This window comes from Manis javanica, chromosome 13 (assembly GCF_040802235.1).
Source record: "Manis javanica isolate MJ-LG chromosome 13, MJ_LKY, whole genome shotgun sequence".
In the NCBI taxonomy this organism is placed as follows: domain Eukaryota; kingdom Metazoa; phylum Chordata; class Mammalia; order Pholidota; family Manidae; genus Manis; species Manis javanica.
In genome coordinates, this window is record NC_133168.1 from 55,677,611 (window position 1) to 55,693,910 (window position 16,300).

Consider the following 16,300-nt stretch of genomic DNA (forward strand, 5'->3'; position numbering starts at 1 on the left):
CCAAGCCTTTCCATGTGTAGTGGCTACTCCTAAAGGAAAGTTTGGGGACCAGTTTATTGGTTTCCTTTTCATTTGCAGGTGCAGATGCTCATGGTGGGCTAGCTGTTTGGATCTTCACTCTTTCTCTGTTACTGAGTTTAAAGAATGTCAATGTTCCCACTCTGTTTATTCTGTCAGGATAATGTAGTTTAAATTGGCATTAAAGTTGTTTATGTCTGAAAAACTAAGTGACTGCACCCTTCATGTCGACACTGAGCCAGGGGCCTACAAGCCATCTTGTGCCGCCTTTGGAAATACAGCACATAGGGGGTGTGAGTGCAGAGACATCAACTGCATTGGGATCGCAGGTTTACACAGGTGCAAAGACCATGAAAACAATGTCCCCTTCAAATAAAAACTCGTGAGATGGTTGAAGTCTTGCATTCTGCATATTTATGTTTTAATAAAAATGAAGCATATAACTAAAATCCAGTTCTCAGATATAATCTATAAAGCCCATGATAAAGTAAACACAAGCCAGGTTCCAGTGCCTGTGCTGGTAACCATTGTACTATGTGAGTAACTCAGTTCTGGTGGTCTCCTCTGGGCTGGGTTCAGAATCACACTTGTTGATTTTGAATGAGATCCTGGAGTGCTCTAAGTGTGAGGATGCTGTGCAATTCTCACATCTCCACATAAGGTGTCACTGTTGCACAAATGATAACTGAACATCTTAAAAACCCCAACTTTCCCTCTAGCCACCAGTGTTTGCTTCCATTGCACAAGTCCCTGTCAGTGCTGAGCACTTCTCAGATGTGTTTTTCTCCTGTCTGTGCTTTAGTCAACAAATGAGAATCATCCAGAAGAGCTTGTTAAAATGCAGATTTCCAGACCCCTGGGCTTTTGAATGAATATGTCCATGGTGTGCCATAAGAATCTACATTATAAGAATCACCTACAGCCAACATCATACTGAACAGTGAGAAGCTGAAAGCTTTTCCTCTGAGACCGGGAACAAGACAGGGATGCCCACTCTCCCCACTGTTGTTTAACAGAGTACTGGAGGTCCTAGCCATGGCGATTAGACAAAACAAAGAAATACAAGGAATCCAGATTGGTAAAGAAGAAGTCAAACTGTCACTATTTGCAGATGACATGATATTGTACATAAAAAACCCTAAAGACTCCACTCCAAAACTACTAGAACTGATATCAGAATACAGCAAAGTTACAGGATACAAAATTAACACACAGAAATCTGTGGCTTTCCTATACACTAACAATGAACCAATAGAAAGAGAAATCAGGAAAGCAACTCCATTCACAATTGCATGAAAAAGAATAAAATACCTAGGAATAAACCTAACCAAAGAAGTGAAAGACCTATACTCTCAAAACTACAAGACACTCTTAAGAGAAATTAAAGGGGACACTAACAAATGGAAACTCATCCCATGCTCTTGGCTAGGAAGAATTAATATTGTCAAAATGGTCATCCTGCCCAAAGCAATATACAGATTTGATGCAATCCCTATCAAATTACCAGCAACATTCTTCAATGAACTGGAACAAATAGTTCAAAAATTCATATGGAAACACCAAAGACCCCAAATAGCCAAAGCAAACCTGAGAAGAAAGAATAAAGTGGGGGGGGATCTCACTCCCCAACTTCAAGCTCTATGACAAAGCCATAGTAATCAAGACAATTTGGTACTGGCACAAGAACAGAGCCACAGACCAGTGAAACAGATTAGAGACTCCAGACATTAACCCAAACATATATGGTTAATTAATATTTGATAAAGGAGCCATGGACATACAGTGGGGAAATGACAGTCTATTCAACAGATGGTGCTGGCAAAACTGGACAGCTACATGTAAGAGAATGAAACTGGACCACTGTTTAACCCCATACACAAAAGTAAATTCGAAATGGATCAAAGACCTGAATGTAAGTCATGAAACCATAAAACTCTTAGAAAAAAACATAGGAAAAAATCTCTTAGACATAAACATGAGTGACCTCTTCTTGAACATATCTCCCCGGGCAAGGAAAACAAAAGCAAAAATGAGCAAGTGGGACTATATTAAGCTGAAAAGCTTCTCTACAGCAAAAGACACCATTAATAAAACAAAAAGGTACCCTACAGTATGGGAGAATATATTTGTAAATGACAGATCTGATAAAGGCGTGACATCCAAAATATATAAAGAGCTCCCCCACCTCAACAAACAAAAAACAAATAATCCAATTAAAAAATGGGCAGAGGAACTGAACAGAAAGTTCTCCAAAAAAGAAATTCAGATGGCCAACAGACACATGAAAAGATGCTCCACATTGCTAGTCATCAGAGAAATGCAAATTAAAACCACAATGAGATATCACCTCACACCAGTAAGGATGGCTACCATCCAAAAGACAAACAACAACAAATGTTGGCGAGGTTGTGGAGAAAGGGGAACCCTCCTACACTGCTGGTGGGAATGTAAATTAGTTCAACCATTGTGGAAAGCAGTATGGAAGTTTCTCAAAATGCTCAAAATAGACTTACCATTTGACCCAGGAATTCCACTCCTAGGAATTTACCCTAAGAACGCAGCAGCCCAGTTTCAAAAAGACAGATGCACCCCTATGTTTATCACATACTATTTACAATAGCCAAGAATTGGAAGCAACCTAAGTGTCCATCAGTAGATGAATGGATAAAGAAGATGTGGTACATATACACAATGGAATATTATTCAGCCATAAGAAGAAAACAAATCCTACCATTTGCAACAACATGAATGGAGCTAGAGGGTATTATGCTCAGTGAAATAAGTCAAGTGGAGAAAGAGAAATATCAAATGATTTCACTCATCTGTGGAGTATAAGAACAAAGGAAAAACTGAAGGAACAGAACAGCAGCAGAATCACAGAACCCAAGAATGGACTAACAGAGGATCAAAGCCTAATTTGGCTACACAGAAAACGAATTAAGATATGATATGAAGAAGAACTTCCAACATCAACATCCTCTGGAAGAGTCATTCCAGAAGATAAACATCAAAAAACTTCAACAAAGATCCTGGCGCTGCTGCAGTTGTAGCTGCAGTCATCCCACCAGTTCCTGAACTTGCCATTGGAATTAAGAAGGAGATATCTAAGCTGGCCTTTGCATACAGTAAAACAACAAATTTGACTAGATCTATACTGTCGGAACTCAACCGAGAATTAGGAGAAGTGCAAGTTGCAGTGCTCCAAAATCGTGCAACTATAGACTATCTACTATTAAAAGAACACCTGGGATGTGAACAGTTCCCAGGAATGTGTTATTTTAATCTGTCTGATTTTTCTCAAACTATTCAAATTCAGTTAGACAATATCCATCATATCACTGATAAGTTTTCACAAATGCCTAGGGTACCTAACTGGTTTTCTTGGTTTCACTGGATATGGCTGGTAATTGTAGGTCTGCTTTTGTTATGTAGCTGTATTTCTATTATGTTAATGTATGTGCTCAATTTAATTAGTAGTTTAAAACCTATACATGCTTATGTTACTCTACAAGAAGATATGTCAAAGAAATAATCAATCTTCCCATGTTTTCTTCCATCTGCTACTTCTATAGCTTTTCTTCTTCCTTCCTAATTATAACCCTTTAGTAGAATTAGTGCCTCATATCAAAAATTACCAAGTATCATAATTCTTCCAAGTGGTAAAGATACCTCAAGAAAAATGCTGGGCATAGAAGCTACAGGGCATAAATCTGAAAAGTACTAAAAAACTAACCTTTTCAAAAAATATTGCTTCTCTCTCACTTACCAACTTTACATTTCCCTGTATGGCCCCGGAAGATGACTGGTTAGCCAGAGACGGGTAAGATTCATCAAGGGAGGAACAACCTAAGACAGGCACAGTCAAATGGGGGCCATCAGGAGAGAAATTGGGGACCAACAGAGGGGAGGCTTAGAACCTCACCCCCCTGTTTTGAGAGAAATCTTCTGCATCCATAGATGTTTTATTGCCCTTGTCTAGCTTGGATTAATACTTAGTCGATAGGCACAGACCTGATCATCTACATTTGCCCTCTTACAGCACTAAATTATGTTTTCTACCTTTATCTTGCATCTACCTACCACTTCAGCATTTTATTAAAAAGAAATAATAATAATAATAATAAGGGAGAAATGTGGGATTCACATATAAATCAAGTATAAAAATCAAATGAATAATCATATCTGACTTGATTGTTTATAGTTCATGATGTGTGATCAAAATCAAAAGTTTCTGTGATATGACTGCCCTTGCACTGTTCACCATATAAAAATTTATTCACTATGTAAGACCTTGTTCACCATGTAAGAACTTGTTTGTTATGCTTCAGAAGATTGGAGACTGTTGAGATATAGGCTTGGGGTTGATTAATGACTGTGCATTGAGTCCCCTATACAGAATTTTATTGTTGTTAACAACCATTTGATCAATAGATATGAGAGATGCCCTCTCAAAAAAAAAAAAGAATCACTTAATGAGATTTGGAGGCAGAGATATGAAACATGAGGAATAGTGCCCAGAGGAAGAGGCACTCATGTGCCATCTCACATATACAGGGAGGTAAGAATTTGGGGCTTGTGGTCTTGGAGGTTCTGTGCCATTCTGTGTACTTCTACACATCCATGTTGTTACTATCAATTTTTAAAATTAATGATTGATGTCATTCAGTTCTGCTCATTAACAGTATAGCAGGACAACTGATTGGGTATTAATTTGTGTTTTGTTGTGTTTTCCTTCTCTTATTCTGATTAGCCAGCCAGACCCTTTGTGATCCCTGGCTTCAGGGGACTTAAAAGGACTGGCACAGAAGCTACACACAATCTTTTTAAACTTATTGAACAGAGTTGTGATGTGTTTTTGAGAAGGGAAAGGCAGGAAATGACATGATGATGGCAATGAAGGATTACAGGGAAAAGGGGGGAAGATTCTCCAGCATGGAGTAGTGACAGCAATCTGGCCCTTCTCTCTGGTGGGACCGGTTTCATGGGAACCGCAGGTAAGTGAGAGCCTGTATCAATTATGATACCTGGGCCCTGCCTGGGTACAAGAATGGCATGAAAATGCTCATTCACATGTTCATTCTGACTTGCACGGTGACTCTAACAGAGAATTAGAGGCTCTTCACCACTTGCCAGGCATTGTTGTTTAGACAGTGGAGATAGTTGGGTTAACAAAATAGTGCTCCTACCATTGTGAACTTGTATATTCTAGTGCCTGTACCCAGAATCTGCACACAGAGATTATGGTGTGACTCTTGGGAGTGCCAGGAAGCTCCAAACATGAGGACCTTGAATTTTCTAACAGCCTGGGGGATGCATATTTAAGTTGGTTGAAGAAAATGAAGAAATGCTTCATTTTTTGCATAGTTGAGTTTGTGCTAGCAAATTCTTGCCTGCTGCAGTAGTAATGGTTGCCATCTTCTTTTTCATGCCTTTGATGTGCCAGGCACTGTAATAGATGTTTTATCTTATTTTCTTAAATGCTCTTAAGAATTCTTTCAAGTTATTTTCCTCATATAGTACCCTTCCCCAACCTGTCCAACTAAATATGCATAAGAGGGTAGTTAATGCAAATCCTTCCAACTTGACCAGTGTTTTCGAACAGATTAACGAATTAATAGGATCCAGCTTGTGTATCTCCCCATAACCATTCTCTAGCTCCTCTTTCTTTGCTAACTTTTAAATATAGATAGGTTCTGCCTTTGGCCCTTTTCTCTTTCCATACCACCTGCTTCCTGAGTCAGGGCAATCCCATTACATATTTTCTGTATGCAAATTAGAACTCTTGCCTTAGCTCCTGACTGGTATGTCCAAAAGCACATAAGATAGTCACATTTCCTCACACCAGTTAGTATGGTCAACATCCAAAAGACAAGAAACAACAAATGCTGGCAAAGATGCTGAGAAAGGCGAACCCTCCTACATTGTTGTGGGAGTGTAAATTAGTTCAACCATTGTGAAAAGCAATATGGAGGTTCCTCAAAAAACTAAAAATAGAAATACCACTTGACCCAGTCATTCCACTCCTAGGAATTTACCTGAGGAAAACAAGATTCCTGATTTAAAAAGATACAAGCACCCCTATGTTTATCACAGCACTATTTACAATAGCCAAGATATGGAAGCAACCTAAGTTTCCATCAATAGATGAATAGATAAAGAAGATGTGGTATACAAAATGGAATATTATTCAGCCATAAAAAGAAAACAAATTGTACCATTTGCAGCAACATGGATGGAGCTAGAGGGTATTATGCTCAGTGAAATAAAGCAGGTGGAGAAAGACAAGTACCAAATGATTTCACTCATTTGTGGAGTATAGCAACACAGCAAAACTGAAGGAACAAAACAGTAGCATACTCACAGACTCCAAGAAGGGACTAGCAGTTACCAAAGGGAAGGGGTTGGCAAGGGTGAGTGGGGAGGGAGGGAGAAGGGGATTAAGGGGCATTATAATTAGCACTCATACTATATGTAGGTCACAGGGAAGGCAGTACAGCAAGAAGACAAGTAATGACTCTATAGCATCTTACTAAGCTCATAGTGACTGCAGCAGGGTGTATGTGTGTGCGGAGACTTGATAATATGGGTGAATGTTGAAAACACAATGTTGCTCCTGTGACACCTTCATAAGATTGTATATAAATAATACCTTAATATAAAAAAAAGGACAAAAATATCAGAAAAAAAGATATTCACATTCAACAAGCTAAAACAAGAGTTTATTTTCTTTCCCAAACCTCTCCTTTTCCCATCTTTATTCCAGTGAACAGTCCACCCATCCAGACGCTGAAGTCAAAAATCTGGGAGTCATTTTGACTCCTTCCTATTTTTCATATATCATGCTTTTGTCTTAAAATTTCATCTGACTCGTGCTTTCCACTCCCATCATCATCATCTTTGTTTCAAATTCTTATCTTTTGCTAGAGCTATTGCTAAGTAAGTTCTTTTAACTGGCCTCCCCATCTCTAATCTCTGTCCTCTAGATTAGCATTGCTAGATCTTTTAAAAGGAAAACTTGGTCATTTAATTTCTCACAGTAGAAAACTCTAATGGTTCCTTATCATTTATATTACAGTAGAAATGGAATTCCCTTGGTATGGCACACAAGACTCTCCATTAACCAGTCCCAATACAACACCCAGTTCCTCCACTCAATACTCTTCACTATACCTCTTCTGTCTGTCCATGCTGCGTCCTGGCAGCCCCAATCTCCTATGGATCATGCTGTTTAGGTCTTTTGGGTTGCTTACGTTATTTCTGCTCCTACAGTGACTTCCATCTCGTCTATTTAAAGAAAACCTCATCATCATTTACTCATCACAAACCTTACCTCCTTTCTGAAGCTTTTCCTTCTATTCCCCCCATTCTCCAGCACTGACAATTTCCTTTTTTTAAATAGGCCATCTTATATTTCTCATAGCACCTATAGTATTTTGATTACACTTAACTAGTGTCATGCCTACTAGACTAATCTCTTGAGCGGATGGCCTATATATTACGGCTTTTGAATCCCAAGTGCCTAGCCCTGTACTTGGTGTGTAGTTAAGCTGACCATATGACTAGGTTTGTGCCTGTTCATCTGGCTTAAATCAGCAACTGCACCTTCTTTCACTCTCAAAAGTGTCTTGTTTGGCAGATAAATTATATATGGTCACCCTCCACATACTACATAGTTGGTAAATATTTGAATGAAATAATGAATGAATGAATGAATAAGCCTTAGTTTTCCTTAATTAGCCCTGCATCTGAGCACTTATTACCGTACAATATACGTAGTGAGAATTTAAAAGTAGCTGCTTATGGGTTTCTTTCCTTAGCTTCACTCCCACCTGATTTAATATTGCCTCAAGTTGGTCAACACAGCAGTCAATTGCCTTTTGGACCCACGGCCTGACTTCAAAGTTGCTGTAGCTTGTCTCATTTTGTAATCATCAGGAACATTTCCGGATGACAGTCTTTCAAAAACTTAATGAATTGACAAAAAAACAGATAAAAACCGCCGTGGAAGATGATATCCAAAAACAAAAATCAAAATTACCTCTCAACGCTAGAATGACTACCCGAAAGCTACAGAGGGCGCGGATCAGTTTACTTTGCCCAAAATAAAAATGGACACCCTCGGAGTCAGTACCCTTTCCTTTGCGGACCAATCGAAATCTAACATTCAAGACGCCGGCATCCTCACTTCCGCCTCGTCTTCCTGGGTCTCTTAACTAGTTCTAGCGAGTCTGGACGGTCAGGCTTCCTATTTGGAACGGCTTCGGCGGCCCGGGCTTCTAGGCCCGGAGACGGCGGGCGGGATGAGCGCGGCGCGCGGCGGAGCGGTGCGGACGCTGCGGGTGCCCGGCCGTCACGGCTACGCGGCCGAGTTCTCTCCGTACCTGCCGGGCCGATTGGCCTGCGCAGCCGCGCAGCACTACGGCATCGCGGGTGAGGCCGCGCCGCCGGGGCGGGGGCGGGGCCGGGGTCCAGCCCAGCCGCGGCTTCTCGGGCGTTCGGAAACCGCTTCCGACTGTAGACAGTGATGCAGATGATCGCCAGGGGGAGCCGAGGAACGGGCCAGTTCCCGCTTCCTCCTTCGTCCACTGTGGGGAGTTGGTCTGGAAACAGCGCCTCTCAGCTTTTCCGGCACCGAAGTAACATAGAAGAGGCTCCTAGTGGCCCCTGTCCTTGTTCCTTAAGCGCGCACGGACTCCGCCGCCACCCAATACACACCCGTAGGCACAAGCAGGTTGCGGAGAGCGGGTTTAGCCTATGTGGCTCCTTCAGCCTGTCTGACGGGATTAACAGCCCTTGGAAGACGGTCTGCAGGGTCACCCCAGTACCTAAGTGGTCCACGTTCCCCAGTCTGTACTCCGGCTTTCAGTCGTAAGAAGGGTGCCCCGAGTAGACGCTTGGACGCTCCCTGTAATCGAGGTCACAAGATTTCTCAAGTTCAACCCTCACCTTTTGTTCTCTTAGGAGGAATACATACAAAAAATGCAAGCAGTTGTTTGGGGTTCAGATTAACTTTTTCATGTGATGGGCTACATTGGAAGGCGGGATCCAGTCTTGTTCTTATTTTAATTCATATCCTAGCTATTAATTGCATGCTGAAGCTCTTTGAAACAAGTCACTGCATAATGTCAGCTATTGGTGGTTTTGTTTGGTCCTACAGCCAAAAAATCAATGTGCCTAAAACTCAAACGGGGAGAAATATTTACTTTCTTAGGTTTTCACCATTAGCTCTCAGTGCTTGCGCATTCAGATTTACAATACTTGACCACCAGTTAGGCTGAAGGTTCATTAGGTGTAATGACATTTTAGGTTAAATCCTTTAAAAAAAATCTTAAAAAGTTGGTAATTGAAACAATAAATTTAAAACAGAAGAGTTTTTTTTCCTTCTCAGTCTCTATAACAAATACAACTTAAACGTTGATCCCTTAGTAAAGCAGTCCATCTTTGCTAGATAACTGGTAGACTGTGTTCTGCACTTTACTACCAAATACGTGGTAAATTCCTCCAGGTATTTTGTTTAAAATCACACGTTGAATGTGTTTTAGATTGCTTGGCGAGGCAGTGGGATATAGCAGAAGGAGTAGAGTCCCCGGGGTCTGTAGGCCAGGGTTTCTCACCTGTGAATAGGGATGGAAACACCTATTTGGGGGTTTGTGTGCCTGGCTCCCCGGGGTGAGTATGCATTCAAATATCTCTCCCCCCTGTGAGGGCTGTGTCTGATTTCCAAGCATAGGTGAGGTAAGTTGAATATATGATTTTGAAGCACATACAGAATGATAGAAATGGAGAGCATAGTCCTGATCATTTTGTATACTTGGTTTCAATAGCTGTAGGGAGAAATTTGTCATAGTAAAATTAGTTACTTGATTCCTTCTCTACTTTAGATGGTCCTCCAGCAGGTTCAGTAGCATGACCTTGGGTTTTTTTTCTCTCCTTAGGTTGTGGAACCCTGCTAATAGTGGATCAAAATGAATCTGGGCTTAGGCTTTTTAGAAGGTAAGGTGGTTGTAATTATTAAACTGTTGCTATTAAAGTCTTAACAGAATTATGTTTTGAATCTTTTTGATCAATAAAATAATTTAGTTTTTAAATTTGCAATGAAAAAGAAACTTCAGTATTTGCATACTGTAGAACTTATTTTTGCCATTAAATGTTGATAATGTCATTTTTCTTCTAAAGCCTTTGTCTCTTAGTGTCCATTTATAAATTATAAAGCTTAAATATAAAAAAAATGAGCCTGATAGTATAACTTGTGACATTCCTATCTTTGCTGTCTTCTTAATGTAGTTTAGCTTTACTCATTCAGGAGCTAATAATCCGTTTTGTGGATTATGTAGTGCCTCTTCCCCTTTCTTCTTTCCATTTCTGTCTTGTCTGTGTGCCTGTTGAACTTGTTAACACCTCCATCAATGGTAGAGAAAGGAAAGGAATTCTGTCAGAAAATACCTCCTCCTGCTCATAGCTCAGGTGAAAGATTGACAGGAAAAAATTGAAGTTATTGGTTTAAATTAATATTTTGAAGTGCTTGCTGGTCCCTCCTTATGAACCACAAAGAACAGTGAGTCCCCAGGTGTGGAAGCATGCCCTCATATAAATGGTGCCATATTTCTAGTTGAGACACCTAATTTTAATCTAGCTCTGCAGTTTTTCTGGCTGTGTGACCTAAGCTATTTTTTTTACCTCTCTGAACTTGTTTCTGCATCCATCAGGTGCCTGCTCTATTTAAATCCCATAGTTGTGAAGACCATAGGAGATAATGTGTGTTAAAATATGTGATAAACTTTAAAAACCTGTAAAATTGTGCTTGTAATTTTATGTTCAGCTGCCTAGATAACTAGATGTTGTTTTTACTTTTCATTTTCCTGAGATAGCTTTGACTGGAATGATGGTTTGTTTGACGTGACCTGGAGTGAGAACAATGAACATGTCCTGGTCACCTGCAGTGGTGACGGCTCGCTGCAGCTCTGGGACACCGCCAAAGCCTCAGGGCCACTGCAGGTCTACAAGGAGCACTCTCAGGAGGTAGGAAGGGTGTCTTTCTGGGCTGTTTGTTTTCCTTGGATGAAATCCATTTGGGTGGAAACATGGGGAAATACCTTCTGGGGATGAGAAATTTAGGTTGTAGTGTTTCTTTTACATGTTAGATGTCACTTATTATTTGATTATTCATACATAAAATACATCTTGGCCTAAGGAACTAGGAAAGAAGAAAAGGTCAGGCTTCTCATTAGTCAGTAAAATCCCCTCCAGTAGTAAGCATATTGTGGCACCATTTTCTTCAGAGAGAGCCATCTTTTTCTTTATGCTGTAAGGATATGTCTGCCATGTGTTGCCTTAAGATAGAGGTAGGTGGACTTTTCACAAAGACATCACAAGATTGCCTTTAGGGCTTCATTAAGATTCTTAAGGATTTTCATTGGAGCAAGAGCATCAGTACTGAATATGAGGTAGAGCTTACTGAAGAAATTTTAAGATCTAAATCTAGTTCATGTGTCTAGGTAGTGTGTGTGTGAATGGGTAGCATAGAAAATAGTCTGGCCTTCAGTCATGTAAAATACGTACATATTTCTTAATGAATGTGATAAGTAAAAACATCCTCTTTTGGTGTTTTACCTTTAATAGTTTTAAATTTTCTCCAAGGAAGCTGTAGATCCTTCAAGTGAAAACTTGCACATTTACTTTCAAATTTGTGTCTACCACAGTTGCCTGGACCATAGAAGCCTTCAGGAAATGCTTATGAGATGCAAACATATTAGTCTTTTGCAATAAAAGATTAATTTTGTGAGAATGGGCTTTATATGGTTTTGCCACCATAATCTTGAACCTGTTTCTAATTATATTACCTAGCATGGTTGTATACTTTTTTTTTTCAGTCACATCATAGTGTTGCGTTACTTTTAGTCCACAGTAAAGCACTTGATCTTTCTTATTTGTGCTGCTGTTAAATTCTAAGGCTATATCATTCTATATCATTCTATAATTATGTAGCTGTTAAATTCTAAGGCTATATCATTCTATATCATTCTATAATTATGTAACTGGTTTTTTTGAACTGAAAACATGCTTTGTGAGTTTTTTCCAGATTATTATTTTAGGTTGTCCTTCTTTATTTCTTTTCAAATGTAATTTTTGGTAAGCATTTGTGTTAGTTATGATACCTTGGCTGTTAGTGTAATAGAAAATACAAGTGAAAGTGGATTCAACATCAGAATTTATTATTTCACATGATCAAATACATGGGGGTGGAATAGGTTCTGCCTTAGGTTTTCAGGGCCTGTTAACGCCATCAAATACCCAAGTTCTCCCAGCCTTTCCACTCTGTTGTCTTCAGTGGGTTTCTTTTCTTCTTATCTTTCTAATAGTTTCAAGTGTAAAAATCAAAGAGCAAAAATGGTGAACGTTCTTGTCTTGGGACGCCTTCTATGAGTGAGGGAAGGTTCCCGCCTAGTCACATCTCAGTGGCTAGAAGAGCATCATATATGCATTCCTTACCCTGGACTTAGGAGGGAAAGCCCCTACTCCTGCTTTCACTTAACAAGAGTCAGCCCTGGCCTGAGAAAGGGACAGAGCTTTCCCCAAAGGACGCAATGTAGGGTTCTGTGAGCAAAGTGGAAAAGGGAATTTTCCCCTTCTCACTATATGCTACAACCTTACTTCTTGTTGTTCTCACATTTGTTAGTAAAAATCAAACTTCACCAAGCAAAGTGATGAATAGAGAACTTGTAGGATATGCATAGGCCATCCTCTATAGATCATTAAGAGAAAGAATTTCTGGTGATCAACTTAAAGCTCAGTATTATAATACCAAATATTTGGCATTTTCATTTGGGGGAAATACAGCCTTTATTCAAAGTATGCCTCTTATCCCAAATACTCAGAAACACTTAAAAGGATTTAAGTTCAAATAAGAGAGTTTTGAGGGGCTAATATGTATTTGTTAAATAAATTAATAAGTAAATGAGTGTAACTGACTTCTATTTTTTTCTACCAATTCATTCAAGAATAGCAAACAATGGGTTCTTTTCTTCCATGAGACAGAGTATAGAATGAGGATGAATAGCAGGGTTTCAGTCAATCTAGGGTTGAACCCTGACTCTGCAACTTACCTGCTGTGTGACCTTGGACAAGTTACTCATTTTTCATAAAATACAGTTTCTTCATTTGCAAACCAAGGAGAATAGTAGTTTGTATCATAGGGTTGTTGTAAGTGCTTAGAACTGAGCCAGCACTGAATAAATAGGAGCATTATTATTATTTGCTCTTATTAGTATAGGGTTAGAAAAATATGAAACAAGTTAGGAATACTCCAATTACCCATTTCACCACTTGATGGCTGTCTGAGAAAAGTCCAGCCGTCAACTTTCAGACAGTCAGATGAGTAGGTACTGAAGCAAAAAGAACAATCCAACATGTAGATGTATTTTAGGCCTTTAGGAATGAAGGTCTTGGTGAAATGAAAAGAAAGAAAACCATGGACATTATCTGTGTGTATGGCTTCTAAACTTAGCATCAAAGCAGGAATCAGATTCTTCTCTGTATTAACAGGTGTCTGACAAAGCCATTATGTCTTTTCAGCCCCATTAATGCCTTTAGCTTAGCCGGCTGCTGAATGTACAATAGGAGTAGAAAAAAAGTAAAATTTAAAATAGTTCAGTGAGGAAAAGAAGAAAAAGAGAGTGGATTGAGCATTTTCTCTCTACTTTGTGACGTGCAGTCCTGTGCTATTGAGAGTGGGCTGAAAGTGACTTTAAAGATGCAAATTGACTCAATTTAATGTTTATTTCAATATCTCGCTTTCAGTGTGCCTATTATAATTTTTAAAAATAGCTAACATTTTCTTCATTGTCAAATAGTAAGGCTTAACAATTTATTGAAATAAAAAAGATACTTGATTCATTTAAAGTTGATTATTGCTTATAAAAACTTACCTTTGAATGGAGTATGCAACTACTAATATCTCGTGGGAAAAATGCATTTAACTATATATCGTAAAGAAGTGCCATATGGTTAAGATTTTGCTTTCTTTAAAAAAAATAATTTTTTACCCCTTTATTAAGGATAGAATATAATGATCGATACCCATAATAAATTTTAATTCAGAATGACAATCAGTCATGCATTTAACACCAGTTTGTTCCCTTTTGAAGTGTATTTTCATTTAAAACTGTACAACAAATTTGTCAGCCAAAGAGATCTGTCTATTTCTTAGCTTCTTTCCAGGACACAAGTGAACTTGATATATTTCCTTTTGCATATTTAATCATGCTCAGCCATTCTTTCTGGATTAATTTACTGCAGTAAGATTTTACTACAATTTAAAATAGTAGTTTAAAACTTTCCCCCCGATAATGGTGATAGTAGAGAAAAATAATTTCTAGTTAGGTGTCAGTTGAATCAATTTTCTCTTTTTGGATTTCACTATGAATAGGATGTAATATCTGTCATCATTTTTTAACCCTTATGTTTTAAAATCATTCACTTTTTTGGGCTTTCTTTAGTATTTAAAGTTTTGAACTTGTACTAAAAGAGCTAGATCTGTCTGTACTGGTGGCACATGTTATGTACCAGGCATGTGCTAGACACTGAAGATGCAAATATACATAAGACTCAGATGCTAGTCTCTGGTAGTACTTTTGGGACAAAGAAGCAAACCATTTAATAATAGTGTGGTCAATAATTCTCAATCACAATACAGGTTGGTCACAGGGATGGTAGTACAGCATGGAGAATACATTAATGATTCTGTAACATCTTACTATGTTGATAGATAGTGACCTCACTAGAGGGGGTGAGGATTTAATAATATGGGTGCCTATTGAACCACTGTGTTGTATATTTGAAACCAACATAAGATTGTATATGTATGATACTTTAATTAAAAACTAATAATATGGTGTGGTAATGTTGAAAAGAAGTGTCCAGAAGTGATACAGTGAGGGGGGACTAACGACTGTCACAAAAGAGATGCTATTTGATCTGAGTCTTGGGCAATTAGTAGGAGTTTGCCAAGCAGCCCAAAGGGAAAAGGGCACTTCTCATAGAAAAGAGCATCTTTAAAGGTACAGATCTGTAAATGAGCATGACATGTTCAGGCAACCACAAGCCCTTTGGTGTGTCTGGCATTTGATAAATATGGAGCAAACTCTTTTCAAAAAAGGACAGCAAAGCTTTGGGAAAAGATAATGAAAAGCTAACAGTGATTAATTGGCATTTAAGAGCTAAGGATGAAAGATGGAGGGCTTAATTGGTAAAACATAAAGAGGCTCTTATCTGTTGGGATAAGACCTCAGAAAACTGAGGCCAAGGCCTAACTCTTGACCCTAAGAGTAACAGCATTTCATAGAAGGTTAAGTTCCTAATCCAGAAATTTCCACTGTGTCAAGGTCAAGGCTGGTTGGGAACTTCCAATTTAAAGGAAACAGGATGGGTAGAGTGAAAAGTTAAATACTACTGAAAGGAAACATTTAGCCAAATCCAGAATGTAGAAGATTCTTCAGGACTATTCATTTTGTTTCTTTAATAAATAAATGCATGGGAAGATTGGGGACAGGAAAAGCAAGGTTGGGGAGGAGAACTATCCTGAATTAGAAGAGACTTAAGAGTCGTAGCAGCTAAATGTCAAATGTGAATTTTGTTTGGATCCTGATTCAAATCAACCAACTGCAAAAGAACATTTTTGAGACAATCAGGGAAATAGGAGTATGGACTGAGTATTAGATGACATTAAGAACCTGTTGTTAATCTTGTTAGGTTTGAAAATGGCCTCATGTTTATATAAAAAAGAAAAACATCTTTATCTTCTGAAGTGTTTGAGTGAAATAGTCTGATGTTCAAATACTCCAACAGTCAGTCAATTAGTCAATAATGGGACAGATGCAATGAGATGGGCAAAATGTTGATGATTATAGAAGGTATCTGATGGATACCAGGGATTCATTATGCTACTTTCTCTATTTTTATGTACATTTAAAAATTTCTATAATGAAAATTTTTTTAAAATTTAAGTTTCACATTAAAAGAATTATGTAGCCCTTTCTAATCACTCAGTAATTAAAAATGAATGTCCTTTTCCTTTGTGTTGATACAGGTAAGTATGAATATTCTGGACATAGTTTTTATTTAATGATTTTTAACTAAATAGACCAACTTGAAAAGGGAAGTACTATACAGTAGACTAAAAATGAGCTCGTTGGGAGTTGGTTCAGTAATGAAATTTGTCCTTTCAAACTGATTTTGATGAGGTTCAGATTTCATTAAGTGGGACAAAATATTGTTTAGTGTTTTT

At 38.5% G+C, this 16,300-nt stretch overlaps 1 protein-coding gene across 2 annotated transcripts in view; it reads left to right on the forward strand.

Moving 5' to 3' along the window:
• Positions 1-8,220: 8,220 nt before the first annotated feature.
• The window catches only part of PEX7 (peroxisomal biogenesis factor 7), a 96,898-nt gene continuing 88,818 nt past the window's right edge, over positions 8,221-16,300 (forward strand). For both annotated transcript variants that reach the window (XM_073219652.1, XM_036994724.2), the window contains exons 1-3: positions 8,221-8,448; positions 9,954-10,011; positions 10,887-11,037. In XM_073219652.1, coding sequence (XP_073075753.1) covers positions 8,319-8,448; positions 9,954-10,011; positions 10,887-11,037 — 339 coding nt within the window. In that variant the 5' untranslated portion in view covers positions 8,221-8,318. The remainder of the gene's footprint in view (positions 8,449-9,953; positions 10,012-10,886; positions 11,038-16,300) is intronic.